The sequence below is a fragment of the Symphodus melops genome, assembly GCF_947650265.1.
Source record: "Symphodus melops genome assembly, chromosome: 1".
In the NCBI taxonomy this organism is placed as follows: Eukaryota; Metazoa; Chordata; class Actinopteri; order Labriformes; family Labridae; genus Symphodus; species Symphodus melops.
This window is the reverse complement of record NC_136691.1, coordinates 47,555,420-47,572,630: the sequence shown is the minus strand read 5'-3', so window position 1 is coordinate 47,572,630 and position 17,211 is coordinate 47,555,420. Positions and strand designations below refer to the sequence as shown.

Genomic DNA, 17,211 nt, shown 5'->3' with positions numbered 1-17,211 from the left:
TGATATTTCCCCGGTTGGATCCAGGGGGGTCGAAGAAATCTCATTCACCCCCAAATCCTTAAAAAAAATAGTCTGCTGTTTGCCTGGTCCGAGAAGGGAAAAGCTATACTTACTCAAAATCAAAGAACTTTTTTACAAATGCAAATAGTAGGCTAACATATTGAGCACAATACTTAATATGATCAGTGCAGATAGAGAGTGTAAATAATGTGTCTCATCTGTGTATCCACATAATACTGCTTAAGTCAGTGCCCCACTTTGACCACTTTCACCAGTCATGGAGGCAATTAATTCTAGGCTTGCAAATAAATGTTCTATTTCTGGTTCATTATTTAGTCTAACCCCAGTATTTTTACACTATTTCACAAGCAACATAAATGATCAAATAATGTTATAGCCACTATTGTATACCACCAAAACGTAGGCCAATTCAAGGTAGTGTGGAATTAAAAGGTTTTTTTTGTAAAGAAATACAATTTGCAAGATGAACTACATTAATTTACAGAATAATTATTAATTTTAATAACACTGAATAAATAGGCTGTTTTTGTTCAATTAGCATCTTTTGGAAGAATTCAGTCTTGTCCACAGCTTCACTTAACTCCTACTAGTAAACTTTATAGCCTACTAGTAAAATTGAGAAAGCAAATATCTAAGGAAATGAATAGCAAAGTCAATTTTATCTTTTATAGCACATTTATAACAGCCAAACCGGACCAAAGTGTTGTACGTTAAATATTGTAAAATAATATTATAATATATATTATATTATAATTAGAATTGCAGGGAACTGGGTAGATTGATGACAGACCATTGCACGGTGCATTGGTATCATTCATAGACAGTAAAAATAATGACCTGTCATACTAAACACCGCCCACTATGCACTGTACCAACGTTGCATCAGAAATACCATATCCGGGTATCGTCATCAGCCCTCACCCGGCATCCTGACTGCCTGCTGTCCATACATGTTAGCCAGACTTCCTTCTCTTTTTCCTTTAAACGAGAGGTAGCCTTTCACTTGTTATGGCTGACCAGACTGTCGTGGAGAAGATGAGCGAGATGCAAGTGAACGAGGGGAAGAAGGTGATGTTTGAATCTCCTGACTTCTTACATTTAAAACACATTAGCAACTGTTAGCAGGTAGCCTAGCCTGTAGTCAGATTCATGCTGTCATGTGGAGCTATGGTTGAAGTTACGGCTAGCTAGTTAGCTTTTATGAGTAGCGTTTTATCAATATTTAGTTATATACTTCTATGAAATACTTCTGTCAATATTAGTATGTGTGCCATAGTTCAATTAAACACGCGTATTTGACTTCTTTGGCTAAAGTTGGACTGCACTTATAACCTGTTAGGAGTAGAGAAAGAGCCATGTGCCAAAGTTCATCCGAAATGTTTACAATTTACGATGAAACAGCTTAAAAATGGTCCAAAACAATGATTTAGACGAATCTGAGGGACGTTGAATCGATAAGTTATTTTCTATTTACATATCGGTGTGTTGTTCGGATTAATAAATAGTTTTAGTTTGACTTAAGATCCACTCTGGAGTTGACTTATAACTCACTGGAACACATGACAAGTGGCCCTTTTTGTGAAAGATCTTCCGTCCTCTTACTATAAGTGTGTGCTAAAGACCTCGTAAACAATGATTTTTTTTTAAATAGCAATATTTTATCATTATCAGTGGGCATAATGTCCTGTTGGTACTTCATAAAACACTTTGCAGTGTCAGGTGTAAACTACTCCAATCTGTTTATCAATGAAATGGTTAGTTTCTTGTTGACTTCTCTCAGAACTAGCTCTGTATTAATATTGTGTTTTGCTAAATTCAACTTCCTGTTAAACAAAGGTCATTAACCTTTCATTGCATGGATATTCATAACAGGGGAAATCTGAAAGCAATAAAGATGGAGGGAAGAAGAAGGCTAAAAATGCAGTTGGGGACTCTGGAGGCAGGGCTGAGGTGAGTTGCTTAATTAACTGTCAGAAAGTATGTAGGTGCTGTAATTAGACATCACAACAAGGTCTTGTTTTACAAGGACTTGAATCATGTTCGTTTACAATGTGTTGCTCTAATTGTATGTTTAATATTGGAAAGCAGCCTCTCGTCAGCATAATAATTGTTGTGGTTCATAAAATGATTATATACGAGTCAAACATTTGACCTCCTAAAATGGCATTAGTGTCCAAGTGTGATGAATAAATTATAAAATAGAATGGATACATCCAGAGCAGAAAGTGTATCAGCAATATTAAATCTCATTTGTTGAGAGAATTATAAAGTAATTTGGAGCAATCCTGTCACAGTATTAACTCATGGTCCTCATGGTCTTATGGCATCATACACTTCAGCAAATTAGCTCATCGTCACAAAATATAGAACCACTATTCTAAACGAAACCCTTTTTACTCGTTTCATTTGTCACTTTTCAGCTATCGCCCCAGCCTCAGTACATTGATGAGCGTCTTACCTTGTACACGAAGCTCAAAGCTGAGCACGAAGCCCTGATGGCAGAGAGGGCGGCGAAGAACAGCCGAGCCATCAAGGTGACCCTGCCTGATGGAAAGGTAGTGGATGCCGAGTCTTGGAAGACCACACCATACCAGGTGGCCTGTGGTATCAGGTAAGTGTGGTGGTTGAACGACTGTATTTGAGACTTATTTAAAGTGAGAATCAGCTTTTATTTTTAAATAGAAAAAAAAATCACAAAATTGGTTTCATGAATTTCATTTCCAAAGACTAGCCGTTAAATTTATTCTGACAGCCAGTAATTACTGTTAGAGGCTGTACAGCTCCCTCATAACGAGATCGGTAACTGCAAAGGACTCGGCTTACCTGAGACTGTCCAACCTGGACAAAAAATAAGAAAAAACTCATGAGTGGGGAAAAAATATATAGAAAGAGATCAATAATTCACAAGCAAGTGTCACATGAACAGACTACAAACTAAACACAGTAAGAGGTTTTAAAATACATCAACAACCACAGCCCCACCTTTGTACATGCTTTTTATGCAGTTAGCACATACATGTCTATTCCTCGTGGCTTAACCTTTTGTGGTATATGAGACGTTTTATTTTTGGTGACCAAGACGGTTAAAGAGTATTTTTAAAAATGACAGCAGTCCTCTGTATATCCTCCTAAATTGCAGGATATTACACAGTAAATACACACACACACACACACACACACACACACACACACACACACACACACACACACACCTTGTTAGACCAGCTGATCTGCATCTGTTATGACTGGCATGCTAAACCAGATTAAAGGCAGGGTTTGACAGGATATTATTTCAAAGAAAAAACAAACATGTTATACTGTGTATGTTATTATGAAAATCTAACAACAGACCAAGAACAAGTGGTTTTCATAATTTACTTGAAGGTGTACCACAACATTGGATATTTAACCTCTTAGCACCAGGTTGTATTTCTGCACTTCCATTTGACATGGACTGTTTGTGTGTTTGATTTCTAGTCAAGGCCTTGCTGACAGCACAGTGATTGCTAAAGTGAACAACGGTGTGTGGGACCTCGACAGACCTTTGGAGGATGACTGCAGCCTGCAGTTGCTCAAGTTTGATGATGAGGAGGCTCAGGCGGTAAGTCCACCTCATCCCTCGTCTGCTTTTGCTTGATTTGAAATTCTCCCCTTACATTTACAAATGGATCACAAAAAGAGACTGCCGTGCGGTTTAGACAAGCTTAAACACTTCCTTCCTGATGCAGATCTTTGAACATCATAGTAAACTCACCTTCCAGCGTATTTAATATGAAAAAGAGCATTCAAGTAGTTATATTGTTCTAGCAGTGTCATTGACTTTATTTATGTAATTAACTCTCTGCTGGTGTTTCCCAAACTCTGATATATTGAATATATATTTATACACAAAGAAAGAAGTGTGAACAGCTCATCAGGTTTGTCATCAATAAAGTGCAGTGGAGTATTCACATGTGTGGATACTTTTGGCTTACAGGTAACGGCTTACAGTAATATAGATATGAAGCATGGGCTGCTTGTATTCAAGGTTAAAGGGATGAATGAAAGGTTAACAATCGATACGAAAGCTCAGAACTCTTTCCATCAAATGTCCAATCCACAAAGACCTAAAGAGGCGACGTGACAGTGTGAAATAAAATACTGCTGCTATCACGTCCCCTCGTAAAAGTGGCAGCAACCGGTGTCGTGAGTGAGTAACGAGACTTGCCCTGAAAATAAAAAGCCCAATTTCATCTTCATCGTCGGCACAAGGTGCAGAATATTTCACCGGAAGAAGAGCCATTTTTCATTACACATTTTTAAGTACCTCAGAGATTTCTCTGTCTCAGTCGATTTGCTCTTTCTGTTACCAGTTGTCAGCGGGTTTTGTAGAACATTTCACATCTTTTAGTGTTTGCAGCATTCGGAAGAAGAAAGGAATGTTCAGCACAAACACGAAGGTCAACACTCTTTCCAGTGCAGTCGTACTTCTTACTCTCGATAAACATAATGCAATATTATTCTTTTCTACTGTCGGTCTAATGGGGCAACTTTTTATTTTTTATTTGTAGGTTTACTGGCACTCCAGCGCTCATATCCTGGGTGAAGCCATGGAGCGAGTGTATGGAGGCTGCCTCTGCTACGGTCCCCCCATCGAGAATGGCTTCTACTATGACATGTTCCTGGAGAACAATGAGTGAGTCACACACTGTCTTTGGCGTCACATTCAGTTTGTGTGATTAGTTGTGTTCTTCATCACTCAGTGTTAATTTCGATGTTTGCTTCAAAGCTTAGCGGCTGCCCGTCTGGTTCATTGTCTCAGTCAGATCGCAAACACAAAACAGGTGGAGTGTAATGACACTAATGCTGTCAAACTGGGTTTTACTCGGGTGTGGATTTAAAGTGACGGTTCAATTATCAGCTCGCAGACTTTGAAGGCTAAAATTAAAACAGAAAAAGTGGAGGTATGTTGAGTGAGGCTTTGAAAGTGCTTTGAGGCACACTCAGAAATTTCAACACCTCTTCATCAACAACAACTTTTTCATTTGACCTCTCTGAAACAGATGCATTTCGCCCGGCTTCAGGCAGCAGGAGAGCATGAGGAGTGGTGTCTAATTAATTCTACAACCCCCTTAATGAAGTCATTTTATGCTAATGGGATTCTTGAAGACAGGTTTTTTTTTTTTTTTTTTAAACAAGGATTTTTTTACATTGCTCCCACCCGAAAGCCAAGGACTTTCAACTATTTACCCATGCTTGGCAGAGGCTACAGTTTGTGGTGGTCGTAGAACTCCACTGTGTGTTTGCATGGCTTAATGCCTGATCACATCCACCATGCCCTCTAAAAACACAGACACACTGAAGCATTCAAAGCAGTTTGAATATTCATGTATTATTTCGACTCACCTTCTTGCTGTTTGTTTGTTTTTAACAGAGGTGTATCGAGCAATGACTTCCCGTGTCTGGAGACCTTGTGCAAGAAAATCATCAAGGAGAAGCAGCCGTTCGAGAGGCTGGAGATAAAGAAGGAAACCCTGTTGGAAATGTTCAAGGTACCTGGAAACACAAACATATTCAAATAAAGAGGGCTGATTCAGAGGCGACAGAACTCTAAAACCTCTTCTTCTCCTCGACAGTACAACACGTTTAAGTGTCGCATCCTCAACGAGAAAGTCACCACTCCCACCACCACCGTTTACAGGTGAGCACATGGAAAATAAACTGTCCAGTGAAAATCTGGTCATGTTCTGTTATTTATGGAGAATTCACATGTCCAGTTCAAAGAATGGAACCATTTTTCTGGCTGAGGATTTTTCTGTGTTGCAAAAAAAAAAAAAGAAAAAAAGATCAACACTTACACTAATCATTTGTTTCGCACAATTTTCTATAAAAACTACAGTTCCCAACGTTTTCAAAAGAAAAAAAAGATACATTTTCTTTTAAAAAATGAAATAAAACATTTCTTTCTTATTAAACTGATTTCAGCTGTAGAAAAGTTAACCTCGGGTCTGACTCTAATCATAGATGTTCTCCTATTTAAGATCAGATAGTCATGGAAAACATAGAGCCTGAGTCTCATTCTCGGCTTTTAAAAGATATTGAACGCCCGTATATATTCTGCATTTCAGATGTGGACCCTTAATCGACCTGTGTCGAGGACCCCATGTGAGACATACTGGAAAAATCAAGGCACTTAAAATCCACAAGGTGAGCCTGTTTGTTTTCAGTGTTTTATTAAGAACCAGAAAACCAGTTGATGCTGTATGAATGGATTTAATGTTGATTGCATCAGATTTATTTAAAGAACTGTAGACTTTTCCCTGAATGTGTGTCAGTAAGCACATTTGTCCCATTTTTAGAGCAGACTTACTTTATGATTTATACTCGCAGGGTTTGATGGAGCAGTGAGAAACTAACATACATCTTTTCTGGTCTTCCAGAATTCGTCTACTTACTGGGAGGGAAAAGCCGACATGGAAACCCTTCAGAGGATCTATGGAATCTCCTACCCTGACCCTAAGATGCTCAAAGAGTGGGAGAAGTTTCAGGAGGAAGCCAAGAACAGGGATCACCGCAAACTGGGCCGGGTAAGAAGTGAAAGAAGCCGCTGATTGGCTCAGAGTTCCAAAGTGGGGAGGGGGGAGAAAATGTCTCTGAAGTTCAGCAGCATTCAGTACAAGACGATGAATTGAGCTGTAAGACAGTGGCTGATGTCTGAACATTGGGAAGAGGAGTAATTAGGTCAGACAGGATTTGTGTAGGTGTGTGTGTGTGTGTTCAATCATTGATTCATTTGGTAGTGTAGCAGGTGCGGTGCAGAACAGCTGAACAGGACACAGTTCATTGTATTTCAAAGGCTTGTTAAATGGAACATGTGATTGATTGGAACCAGTTTGGCCTGAGTGGTGGCTCCTCCTACATTTCCACCACAATAACAAACCTTTGTTTTTATTGTTGTTTTGTTGTTGCTACAGGAGCAGGACCTTTTCTTCTTCCATGACTTGAGTCCTGGCAGCTGCTTCTTCCTGCCGAAGGGAGCCTTCCTCTACAACACGCTGGTGGAGTTCATCAGAGTAAGTTAAAGCTGTCAGAAGTGGAGTGAATGATGCTGTGACCTCTCTCTAAATCTGACACAGAAAGAAAGACAGAGGTTATGTGTCAGACCGTCTGCAGCAGCGTGGAGACATGGGGAGACGGAAAGAACAAAACCTGGACCTTAGCGAAGGTTGACGCTAATTTCACTTAAAAAAAGACTTTGCGCATCTTTTCTCTTTAATACAAAGAAGTAAGAAAGGTGTGGATTTATGACGATGATTGGATCCTTGAGCGTGATCATTAAAAGCTCATGAATCAAATCTCACACACGAGGGGGCTTCCTTTATTAAACCAGCTGTGCAGTAGCTCAGTCTGGAGGGAGTTGGGTCCCGACGTGGACCAAAATATGGAAGTTGGTCTGGTAGCTTGAAGAGGTGCCAGACCACTTTTTGAGCACTGCCGAGGTGCCTTTGAGAAAGGCACCGAACTCCCACCAGCTCAGCCGGATCCTCCTATGGGCTGCCACCGCACTCTGACAGCTCTCCGGTTATGCATGTGTGTGACTCAGGTGTGTTTGAGAAGTACGTTTGAGAATACCAAACTCGTATTCATTCCTTCTCCACACAAAACTTTAAATAAATCTGATAATTGTCCTCTTAATAAAAAGAAGTCTTCATTCTGCCAGCATAGACAAGAATGTGCCCTTCCCTTGAACACAGAGCTGTTCATGAGTTTAAAAATAGCTTTTTGATTTGGTTTTCAATTATTTGAATAAATTAAAATGTAACAAACGGACGTGATTGACAGCTTTGAAGAATGCTCTCTTGCCTCGTCACATTGTAGTGCACAGAAGCAAATGTTCTTTAAAAGGATGAAATAGATTGTAGCACGAGGATGTTTTGAGTCATCTGGTGTTCTTATAAAAGAGCTCTGCCCGCACAACAAACACAACACTCTTAATTGTTTTATTTAGATTCCCCTTCTGAACTTTAAAACAGACAAAGCAGGCCCATCCGAGGTGCAGAATGAGTAAAGCTTTCATTTCCCATCCCACGTCTGACACGCGAGCTGAGAGTCAATCAGATGTTCCAGCGTGTCACGTAGGTCAACGTCGCAACATGGTGAACCCCAAAATAACAACAGTCCCAAGAGGGTCAAATACAACCGACACAGCTCCCTGCACCACACCAAACTGAACCAAAGGAAAACATCGACTGCATCTTAGTTCAAACACTGCAACAGTTCCAAGCACTTTGCATAGGACCCAGTTCATAAGCCAAAACATCCCATAATGCAGAGAGTCTCAGACTGTTTTCAGTAAAACATGAATAAAGGACAGCCCTTCTCTTCCCAAACTATCACTTCACAATGTGACAACAAACTAGTGTTAACGTTCTGACGATTTCCCCCTTTTATAAAATCCATAACTTTGCTTGCGGTGTTACGCGCGTTCGTAAATGATATGCATTATTTATCAGAGTGCCGGCGGTTTGTAGTTGTGATGTTTACAAAGCATTGTGATGCCACGCGCTCTGAACAGCTTTGTAATCATCTTAAATTGTGCACTCGTTGTTCTTTGGCAGAGCGAGTACAGGAAGAGAGGGTTCCAGGAGGTGGTGACGCCAAACATCTACAACAGTAAGCTTTGGCAGACCTCGGGCCACTGGCAGCATTACAGCGAGAACATGTTCTCCTTCGAGGTCGAGAAGGAGACCTTCGCCCTCAAACCCATGAACTGCCCGGGACACTGGTGAGGCTTCAATTCAGTTATTTTTAAAGTGAGCTTCAGCGGGGGGAAAAAAAGAGGGATGGAGAGAGAGTGTGAAGAATAACGTGTCTAGTGTGAAATCATTTCTCCTTAGTTTCATTCATTAGAGAAACAAGTGTTTGTTTGGAGGCTCTTTCATTTAAACCATTAAGTCACTATCACAGTCTTATACGTCTTCACATGGCTTCTGTTAACAGCAGTTGACTCACTCTTTGTGAAACGGCTTCATCTGTCAGTCATCCCGTTCAGCTCTACTTGTACCAGACTGATGCTCTGATGTGTTTCTGTCGTCGAATGACCCACTTCACTTCACTACTGCTGAATGCTGCATTGCAGTGTAAAGAACCAGACTGCAGCTCTTTGTCGTCAAATCTTTTATCTGCTTTTTACTGCTGCGATCTCCGCGCTCTCCTCAAGGGCAGCCCCTCTGGAGATGGCACTGAAATGGAAAACAAGCTTGCAAACACACTTTGTCACAGTGCTGGCTGTCAGTGAAATCAAATATTGATTGTCTTTCAAAGTAGGATTGAAGCAGCAGAACTTTTTTTTTAAATTGTAGGTATTGTGAAAAGTCAAGTGTAGAAGAATGTATTTTTTCACCGACTTTGCTGCCTTGTCTGTCTTCAGTCTGATGTTCGACCACCGACCTCGCTCCTGGAGAGAGTTGCCACTTCGCATGGCCGACTTTGGTGTCCTGCACAGGAATGAGCTGTCAGGAGCCCTCACAGGTCTCACACGTGTCCGCCGCTTTCAGCAGGATGATGCTCACATCTTCTGCACCATGGAGCAGGTGAGGCCACACTGACGTTACTGACGCAAAGTTTACAAACTCTTTTGGAGGCATTAAAGTCTGATGAGAAGTAGCCTGATGGGAAACAGTCAGGCTTATCAACTGTCCTCATTAAAGTATAAATCTTATAGTACGAATAGGTGTGTGTGTCTATACATATATATGTATATCTGCTGCATTGATTTTGATGATTCTGTCAAGTATGTAAAGCCTTGTTTCCAGATCAGTACAGTTTGGTTCGGTTAAAGTCGGTTCCTGTTTGACGATAGCTGCGTCAGCCACGTAATAGCTTCACATTATAACAGATAATAGCTAACAACTACCCCGCTAATAAATTCAACAAAGAAGAAAAACGCGACGGGAAACAAAACCAACAATGGAAGACATCCAGCAATTCACCTGGCATGTGGCTCTTTGTTACAAAAACCCTGCCAAGCTTTGTGTGATGTAACCGACACGAACTAAACTGAACCGCTTGGTGGAAACGGGGCTCATTTGTTATAACGTGTAACGAGTTTAAAAGAGTCCTTCATTCATCCCACCGTCGTCTCTCTCCTGAAACAACTGTGAGGAATGTTTCCGCCTCGTATCTGTTCGATGTACAAAAGATAGTGAAACGGTGGGCTCCTTCCAGAAGCTTCCTCACATCGTTTGTAGAACAGATTCAGGTACTGTCAGTAAAAAGTGTCACGTTCGCAGCTTGAGCTCGTTTGAGGACTCATCGGGCTGCGGCAGCTTGCATGTGAAGTCCTTTTAAGCAGAGAGGGTTGTGCCAACATCACTGCACAGCAACAAGATTCTGGATGACTGAATAGTTTCCTTAATGACTTTGTTCAGATGTAGTAGCATTGCAACCTGCAGCCAGGATCCCCCTGATTGTGTTTCCTGTTCATCAGTAACGGCAGTGGATTGGATAGTTAATTATTTGATTGCACTGTGTGCACAAATTATCTCACGTTGGATTCTTCCCTTTGCCTGCAGCAGCTTGAACTCTTCCTGATTTGTTTTTGTGATTTTACCTATTCAGAGCAAACTGAAAGCACCGCAGAGGGAATATTCTTATCTCATACCAGGAATGTTCCCAGCAACTCATTTCTAGGACTGAACATTTCAAGAAACATACTATGAGAGAGTCTGTGGCAGTTACTGGGATCAAACATGATTGGTTGAACTGACGGTTCATCTTTCACTTGGTTAACTGCACACATTCACAACCTCATGTTAAGGACTTCCTCCACTAACAAAGAGGTCCTTCTTTTCAACTTCCCCCGTCTCAGTGTTTTGTGTCCTGTTCTAGCACACATTTTTCATTTTAGCTTCTCTCTTGAAACTTATAATGTATTAAAAAAAAACAAAAAAAAACACAGGATTGCTCCTTTAGGATCTCAAAATTAAAAAGCCCCACAGTTGAATGAATTTCACAGCTATAGCTGCTGGAAGTATTCAATCATGAAATATTATCTCCATTAAGCTGAGCGCTAATTTCCACTGATTACATCATCATTTCACTCTCTGTTAATAGGCCAATACAAAGATGAAATCAGTCACACAGCAGCAATTACACTTGCCGCAGTGCCCTGAAGGATGATGAAATTTCAATTACAATTTGTTCTGACCCCAGATTGAAGAGGAGATTAAGGGCTGCCTGGACTTCCTGCGGACTGTGTACGACGTCTTTGGCTTCACTTTCAAACTCAACCTATCCACAAGGCCAGAGAAGTTCCTGGGGGAAGTGGCCATCTGGGACCAGGCAGAAAAGGTAACCGCCGGCGTCTCCGTTTCCATCCTGTGGTTTCAAAAGAAACGTGAACAGCAATCTCGCACCGTCTCACTGGAGAATCGAAATGCTGATCGCTGATATTATCAGATGGAAATTCTTGAGCTGCTTCACAGACGGTAAAGGAGGAATCCGATTTGTAGACACAGAGAACGTTCATATTTTAATGAATTAATTTTTCATCCTGCAGAACTGCTGTCAGCTCAGAACGTGTTTGCTGCTCTCTAGAGAGTCTACATCAGTGCCATCACTGTCTGCCTTTGCTGTCAGATTGAATTCAATCTGTGGAAACAGCTCTATATTTTCTATCTCAGTTTCAGCCTCATGATGGGGCTGAGAGAGAGAGAGAGAGAGCAGGTTAAGTGTAAGTGCGGCTCAAACGGCATTTACGAGAGCGAGGGGACAACACGTCTTTACTTGTTGGTGAAACACTGCGAGGTCCCTTCTTTAAGACAATCTCAAGTCTGAGAGATGAGTCTTTGAAATCAACACTACATGACACTTGTTGAATAACAGTGTCACATGTATACAGTATTACTTTATTGGCAGCACAGTGTGTAAAAAATACAGGTTGTTAATCAGTCGGACAAGTGTTTACGAGCGATACACAGATGGATGAAAGATGGTCTGTTGGCGTGCGTGCGTGCGTCGAGTCTCACAGTGTGAGAGCGAGGTCAGTGTCCACATCACGTTTGTTCCCCTCTTGATCTGACTGAGCGCTGCGTTTACTGTAACTCCTCCTCCTACATCATGGGCCGTTACAGCTGGTAGAGTCGCTCGTCTCTCAAGCGGAACGTTGGGGTTTGCGATCCCCAGCTCCAACGTGTCAGATGTGACCTTTGGCAAGACACTCGACCCCGACTTGCTCGCGCTGCTTCGTCTTCGTGCTCCTCCGCCATCAGAATGGGTCGGTGTGACGTGCGGAGTGAAAGCGCTTTGAGTTAATGACGAGAAAAGGATTATTTACATTTCCCATCAACACTGCCACAAAACGATTGTCCTGTTTTGTTTTTCCTTTACTGCCCTTCTTGCCCCCCCCCCCCCCCCTTTATTTTTTTATGATACATTCATCACATAGAACTTCACTCTTTTTCAGGCTTGGTGTGAGGCTGCCAAGTGAATCTGCACTGCAAGCTGCAAGGAGTCAAAGTGTTGAAGAGTTTTCCAAACACATTCTCAGTTTAATCAACAGAATACGCTTCATATTTTTTCACACCCACTGGAAAGATATACTTGGGCCTAAGCTCCAACTAATCACAGACAGCTGCCCGCGAGGGACTTTATCCGAATTCATACTTAAAGAGATGACAGCTCTTTAGGGAAGATAGACTGTGAGCCATTATTCTGCAGATACGGGGTTTTAATCCTTGTAACGGGTTCTCTTTATGTCTTTTTGATATTTCATCAACTGTAAAGTGCGGCTTTTAATTTCCCTCTCTGGTCTACAGGCGGTGGCATCGTGGTTCTGTCCTCAGAGCTTCATCTTCGCTTCATTTTTACGTGTGCTTCTCTGCTCAAGAACACAGCGGATTACAAATACTTTGAGCGAGTCACTTTTACAATCAATCCAGCGGTCATGATGTTCAAATACTTTGTATTCTGGAGCTGGACGAAGAGCTTAGAGAGACTAAAGGATAGAGACGGGGCTACTCCTACCGACTGCATGTGATCATAATGATGATGTATTTCTAACTTAGTCACATTTGTCAAAGTAAGAAAAACATTTGCACAAGCAGCACAAGATTTGATAATGTGAGGAGAATTATAATAGCTTGTTTGTTGACTTATGCGGGGGGCACATTTTCTCTGGGAAAACATTTCATGAACGCTGCACTGACTTTTTATGATGAATGTTTGTATGCACAAACGTGGACAATTATAAATACCAAATAAGTGACTTGTAAACTTGGCACAGTGACTGGAACAGAGCTGAGCGTTTCCCTCACCTCATTAACTCCCCACATGAAACCGTAAAATATTATTGAGACGTTAACGTTTTCTCACTCCACTGATAAGTTCCAGATGAAGAGAATGTCACGTCGAGATGTTCAACTTTGCTTCACACACTCGTTTACTCGGAATTGGATTTTTTTGTAACCAAGCAGTAATTGTTTGTTTTCACAGCAACTGGAGAACAGCTTGAATGAGTTTGGGGAGAAGTGGGTTCTAAACCCGGGTGACGGAGCTTTTTATGGGCCAAAGGTGAGCCATGCGCCGCAGTAATGATGTACTTAAACAGTGAAAACAGCAGGCGGGGGCCGTGGCTGACCATTTGTGCCCACTGTTTGCAGATCGACATTCAGATCAAGGACGCCATCGGTCGGTACCATCAGTGTGCCACAATCCAGCTTGATTTCCAGCTTCCCATCCGCTTTAACCTCACCTTTGTCAGGTAACTCTTCGTCTGCTTTACCAAAAGACATCCTGTTCATTCTGTGAGTATGATGAACTAAATGTGTCAACAGTCACTGATTGTGGAGCACTGTGCTTCTCCAGAGAGATTTAGTTTTTAAAATTTGACTGGTTTATTTAATTTTTTATTTTGGGATCAGGGCAGAGAAAAAAGTCAAATCAATTCTATGCAGTGACCGACTGATGAACAATGTACACATTTCTCCTGCTGATATATCTGTTGGTTCTCTTTTAGATCTCTCTCTTGCTGTGTAATGCTCATTGCCTTTTTTTTGTTTTCTTCCCCCTTCTTCTTGTAGCCACGATGGTGACGACAAGAAGAGGCCAGTGATCATCCACAGAGCCATCCTGGGATCAGTGGAGAGGATGCTCGCCATTCTGACTGAGAACTACGGAGGCAAATGGTTTGTAAAATGTCCCTTACAGGATTCAACTGTCAAGTCGGAGTAGAAACCAGACATGGACTCTATTTCCTGTTGATTAATATAAAAGATATTATGAAAAGGAGAAGAAGTTGTGTGTGGTGTTGAGATACTCTGGTTTGACATGTACCCTGTTGTGTGTTCAGGCCACTGTGGCTCTCTCCTCGCCAAGTGATGGTCGTACCTGTGGGAGGAGCCCATGAGGAGTACGCTCAGAAGGTAATCACTGAACTCTTTATTCTATGTTTTCTCTTCAAGGCAGCACAAACAGTGCCCTATAGCTATCAGACTGGTTGAACTCAACACTTAGCAGCCTGTGTTTCACCTGTGGACTGGTACACACTCACACAGACTTATGCCTCAGTCATGTCATGCTGCTCTGTTAATTAGGGTTCAAGTATTATTTTAACTACCATGACCGAAAAACCTTTGGACTTTAGATAGTTTATCAAAAATACAACAATCTGCAGCATAGAATTAAAGCTATGTAGCATGGATTAAAAGGACAGCACAGTGTAAAGCAGCTTTTATTTTATTTTATTTTGAAAGCTCACACCATCACTTATATTTGTCGAATATGTGCAAATATAATTAATTTCTCAAGAACTTTGCAAATTGCTTTCAGTAAGTCCGGCTGGGCAGCAGGGATAAGGGATCAGACAATCGTACAGGTCGTTATAGAATTGCCCCCCCGGGGATAGATAAAGTTTTTTTTAAATTTGAATTTAGAATTATCAGGTGTTCTGTTCAGCACAGATGAACTCTGCACAAAACCAGAGTTAGTCAAACGAGTTGAAATAGAAGAAGTAACAATGTAATGAACTTTCAGAATAAATCATTTCTACCATGTACCTTTGTCTTCTTTGCTTTTAAAAGAATTTGAGCATCCAGCTTGTTTACATTTGATTGGATGTCTTAAAGCAGGTGCTTGTTGCTCTTTTATTAAGTACATGTGAAACAAGATTTTTTTATCATTGTTGCACAAAAAAAAATCTGTAAATAAACATCTAAACAGTCCTAATGTCATGAACTATAAAGAACAGCAGGTCGGATGCTGTGTTGATAATGGTTGCAGAAATGTCGTTGTCATTAAAGCTACATGAAATCAAATGCTAGTTTTTACACGTTTCAGCACATTGTAATTGTTAATGTGACTTTAATGAACTTTCATTAACACGTGCATAGATTGATTTGTCTCTAACTCTGTCGTTCCTCTTGCAGGTCAAGCAGAATTTCCATGACAGCGGCTTCATGGCTGATGTGGATCTCGACCCCGGCTGCACTCTGAACAAAAAGATTAGAAATGCCCAGTTGGCACAGTACAACTTCATCCTAGGTCAGTGGACACTCTCTTTGTCTGTTACTGTAATAATCGTAACTTTATGTTCCACGTCATTCTTGATATTGATTTTACTTTACCTTTCTCTTTGCATGTTATCCTTCTTGTCAAAGTGGTGGGAGAGAAGGAGATGACCAGCAACACTGTGAACGTGCGCACCCGAGATAACAAAGTCCACGGAGAGCGCAGTGTGGAGGAGTGCATGGAGCGTCTGAAACAACTCAAGACCTCCAAGAGTAAAAACGCTGAAGAGGAATTCTGATCTCTCTCAAACCTGTGCTATCGACTCTACCATCGCTCTGCAGTACCTCAAGTGTTTGAGTTTACTGTAGAGGGGACATGTGGTTAAAATCTGTTTTGGATTAGGGGTAAACTGCTGGTGCCTAGTCTCTTCTTTCTGTCTCAGTGAAATCACATTTTCAGAATTGTTAATCATGTTTTTTTTTTTTGTCTGCTGTCTTCCATCGCCTCTTAACGGTATCAATTTTATTATGCTTATCAAGTCTTCTGATCCCTTTCCTCGTAGACAGGTTAACATGTTCTTACAATGTCTGCTTATACCGAAACACATGGACTGTAACGTGATAAGGTCTTTGAACAGCTTTAAAGAACATGTCATTACATTGAACAAATTTAAACCATCAAAAACACTTAAATGTTGACTGGTTAAAAAAAAGGGTGGGGAAATGGTTTTGTTACAGTCTTTACAGTTTGTACCGGTAATTCTTTCTTCAGGGAATGTACACAAGTTAAAAGTTTGATAATTAAACCATTTATTTCTTGAGCTGTTTCAGTTTATTTTTTTTTATTTTTTACAAGATTTACCTTTAGCTAAAACTTCTCTCTCAGCAGAGTCTATATTGACATTAGAGCAGATCTCATGAGCTGATTTCCTGCAGATTCAGGCAGAAGTGGAATTTTTTAGAAAGCCTGACACTAGAAACATTTGTTTTTCAAAAGCCAGTGATGGAGGTTTTTGCAGGGAGTTGAGGAGTTCAGGATCAGAAAGGTGTCCTCCTGCAGTCATAGCGGATTTTTATCACCTTCCTCCATTCCTGCATCGTCACCGAGGATGGAAATCAGTGATGTGCTGGAGGGGTAAACACCTAATGCTTATCATTACATGCTTATTGAACTGAACCCTGTTTACTCTACAGACTGCGTCGCCTCTTTGGGAGTAATGGAAATGTTCCTCCCGTTACTTTATCATCTGATCTCCCTACATTTAAAAGATTAAGCAGTCTCTTATTCTATTTGTTTTAAATAACAATGAAATGCTTGACATATTTACAAGTAATTTCACATTGCTCATGGCAGAAAAAGCTATTATTACTATCAATTTATTAACTTGTTTGATCTGTTCTTATTAATTATGATCCATACCTAGAAGAATCCTTGGCCCATTTTAATTTAAAACCCAGTTGACATTTTTGACGATGTCTACAGAGTTTTGAATTCTTGTTCAAACCACTAGTGGGTGCTATATCTTTGTACTGTGGACAGGTAGTGGGAGCATTTCACACATTGCCACAGCGCAATGTATTTGACTGTATTTTGTCTAAAACTAACAATTTAAAATAAATAATAATAATGTGGCTTTAACTTTAATGTTTTAATGCACTTGCTTACTAAACGTATTTAAAAGTAATGTATAAAGCCTGGCAGGAT

The 17,211-nt window shown here is 40.8% G+C and overlaps 1 protein-coding gene across 1 annotated transcript; it reads left to right on the top strand.

Annotated features, from left to right (window-relative positions):
- Positions 1-910: 910 nt before the first annotated feature.
- tars1 (threonyl-tRNA synthetase 1) lies at positions 911-16,322 on the top strand. Its single transcript, XM_079355108.1, has 19 exons — positions 911-1,089; positions 1,894-1,971; positions 2,442-2,632; positions 3,499-3,622; positions 4,572-4,696; positions 5,435-5,552; positions 5,637-5,701; positions 6,129-6,207; positions 6,441-6,587; positions 6,975-7,073; positions 8,619-8,785; positions 9,431-9,593; positions 11,215-11,352; positions 13,495-13,572; positions 13,662-13,762; positions 14,082-14,186; positions 14,351-14,423; positions 15,426-15,540; positions 15,657-16,322. The coding sequence occupies exons 1-19, from the start codon at positions 1,030-1,032 to the stop codon at positions 15,803-15,805; spliced, it is 2,175 nt and encodes a 724-aa protein (XP_079211234.1). The 5' UTR covers positions 911-1,029; the 3' UTR covers positions 15,806-16,322.
- The last annotated feature ends 889 nt before the right edge of the window (positions 16,323-17,211 follow it).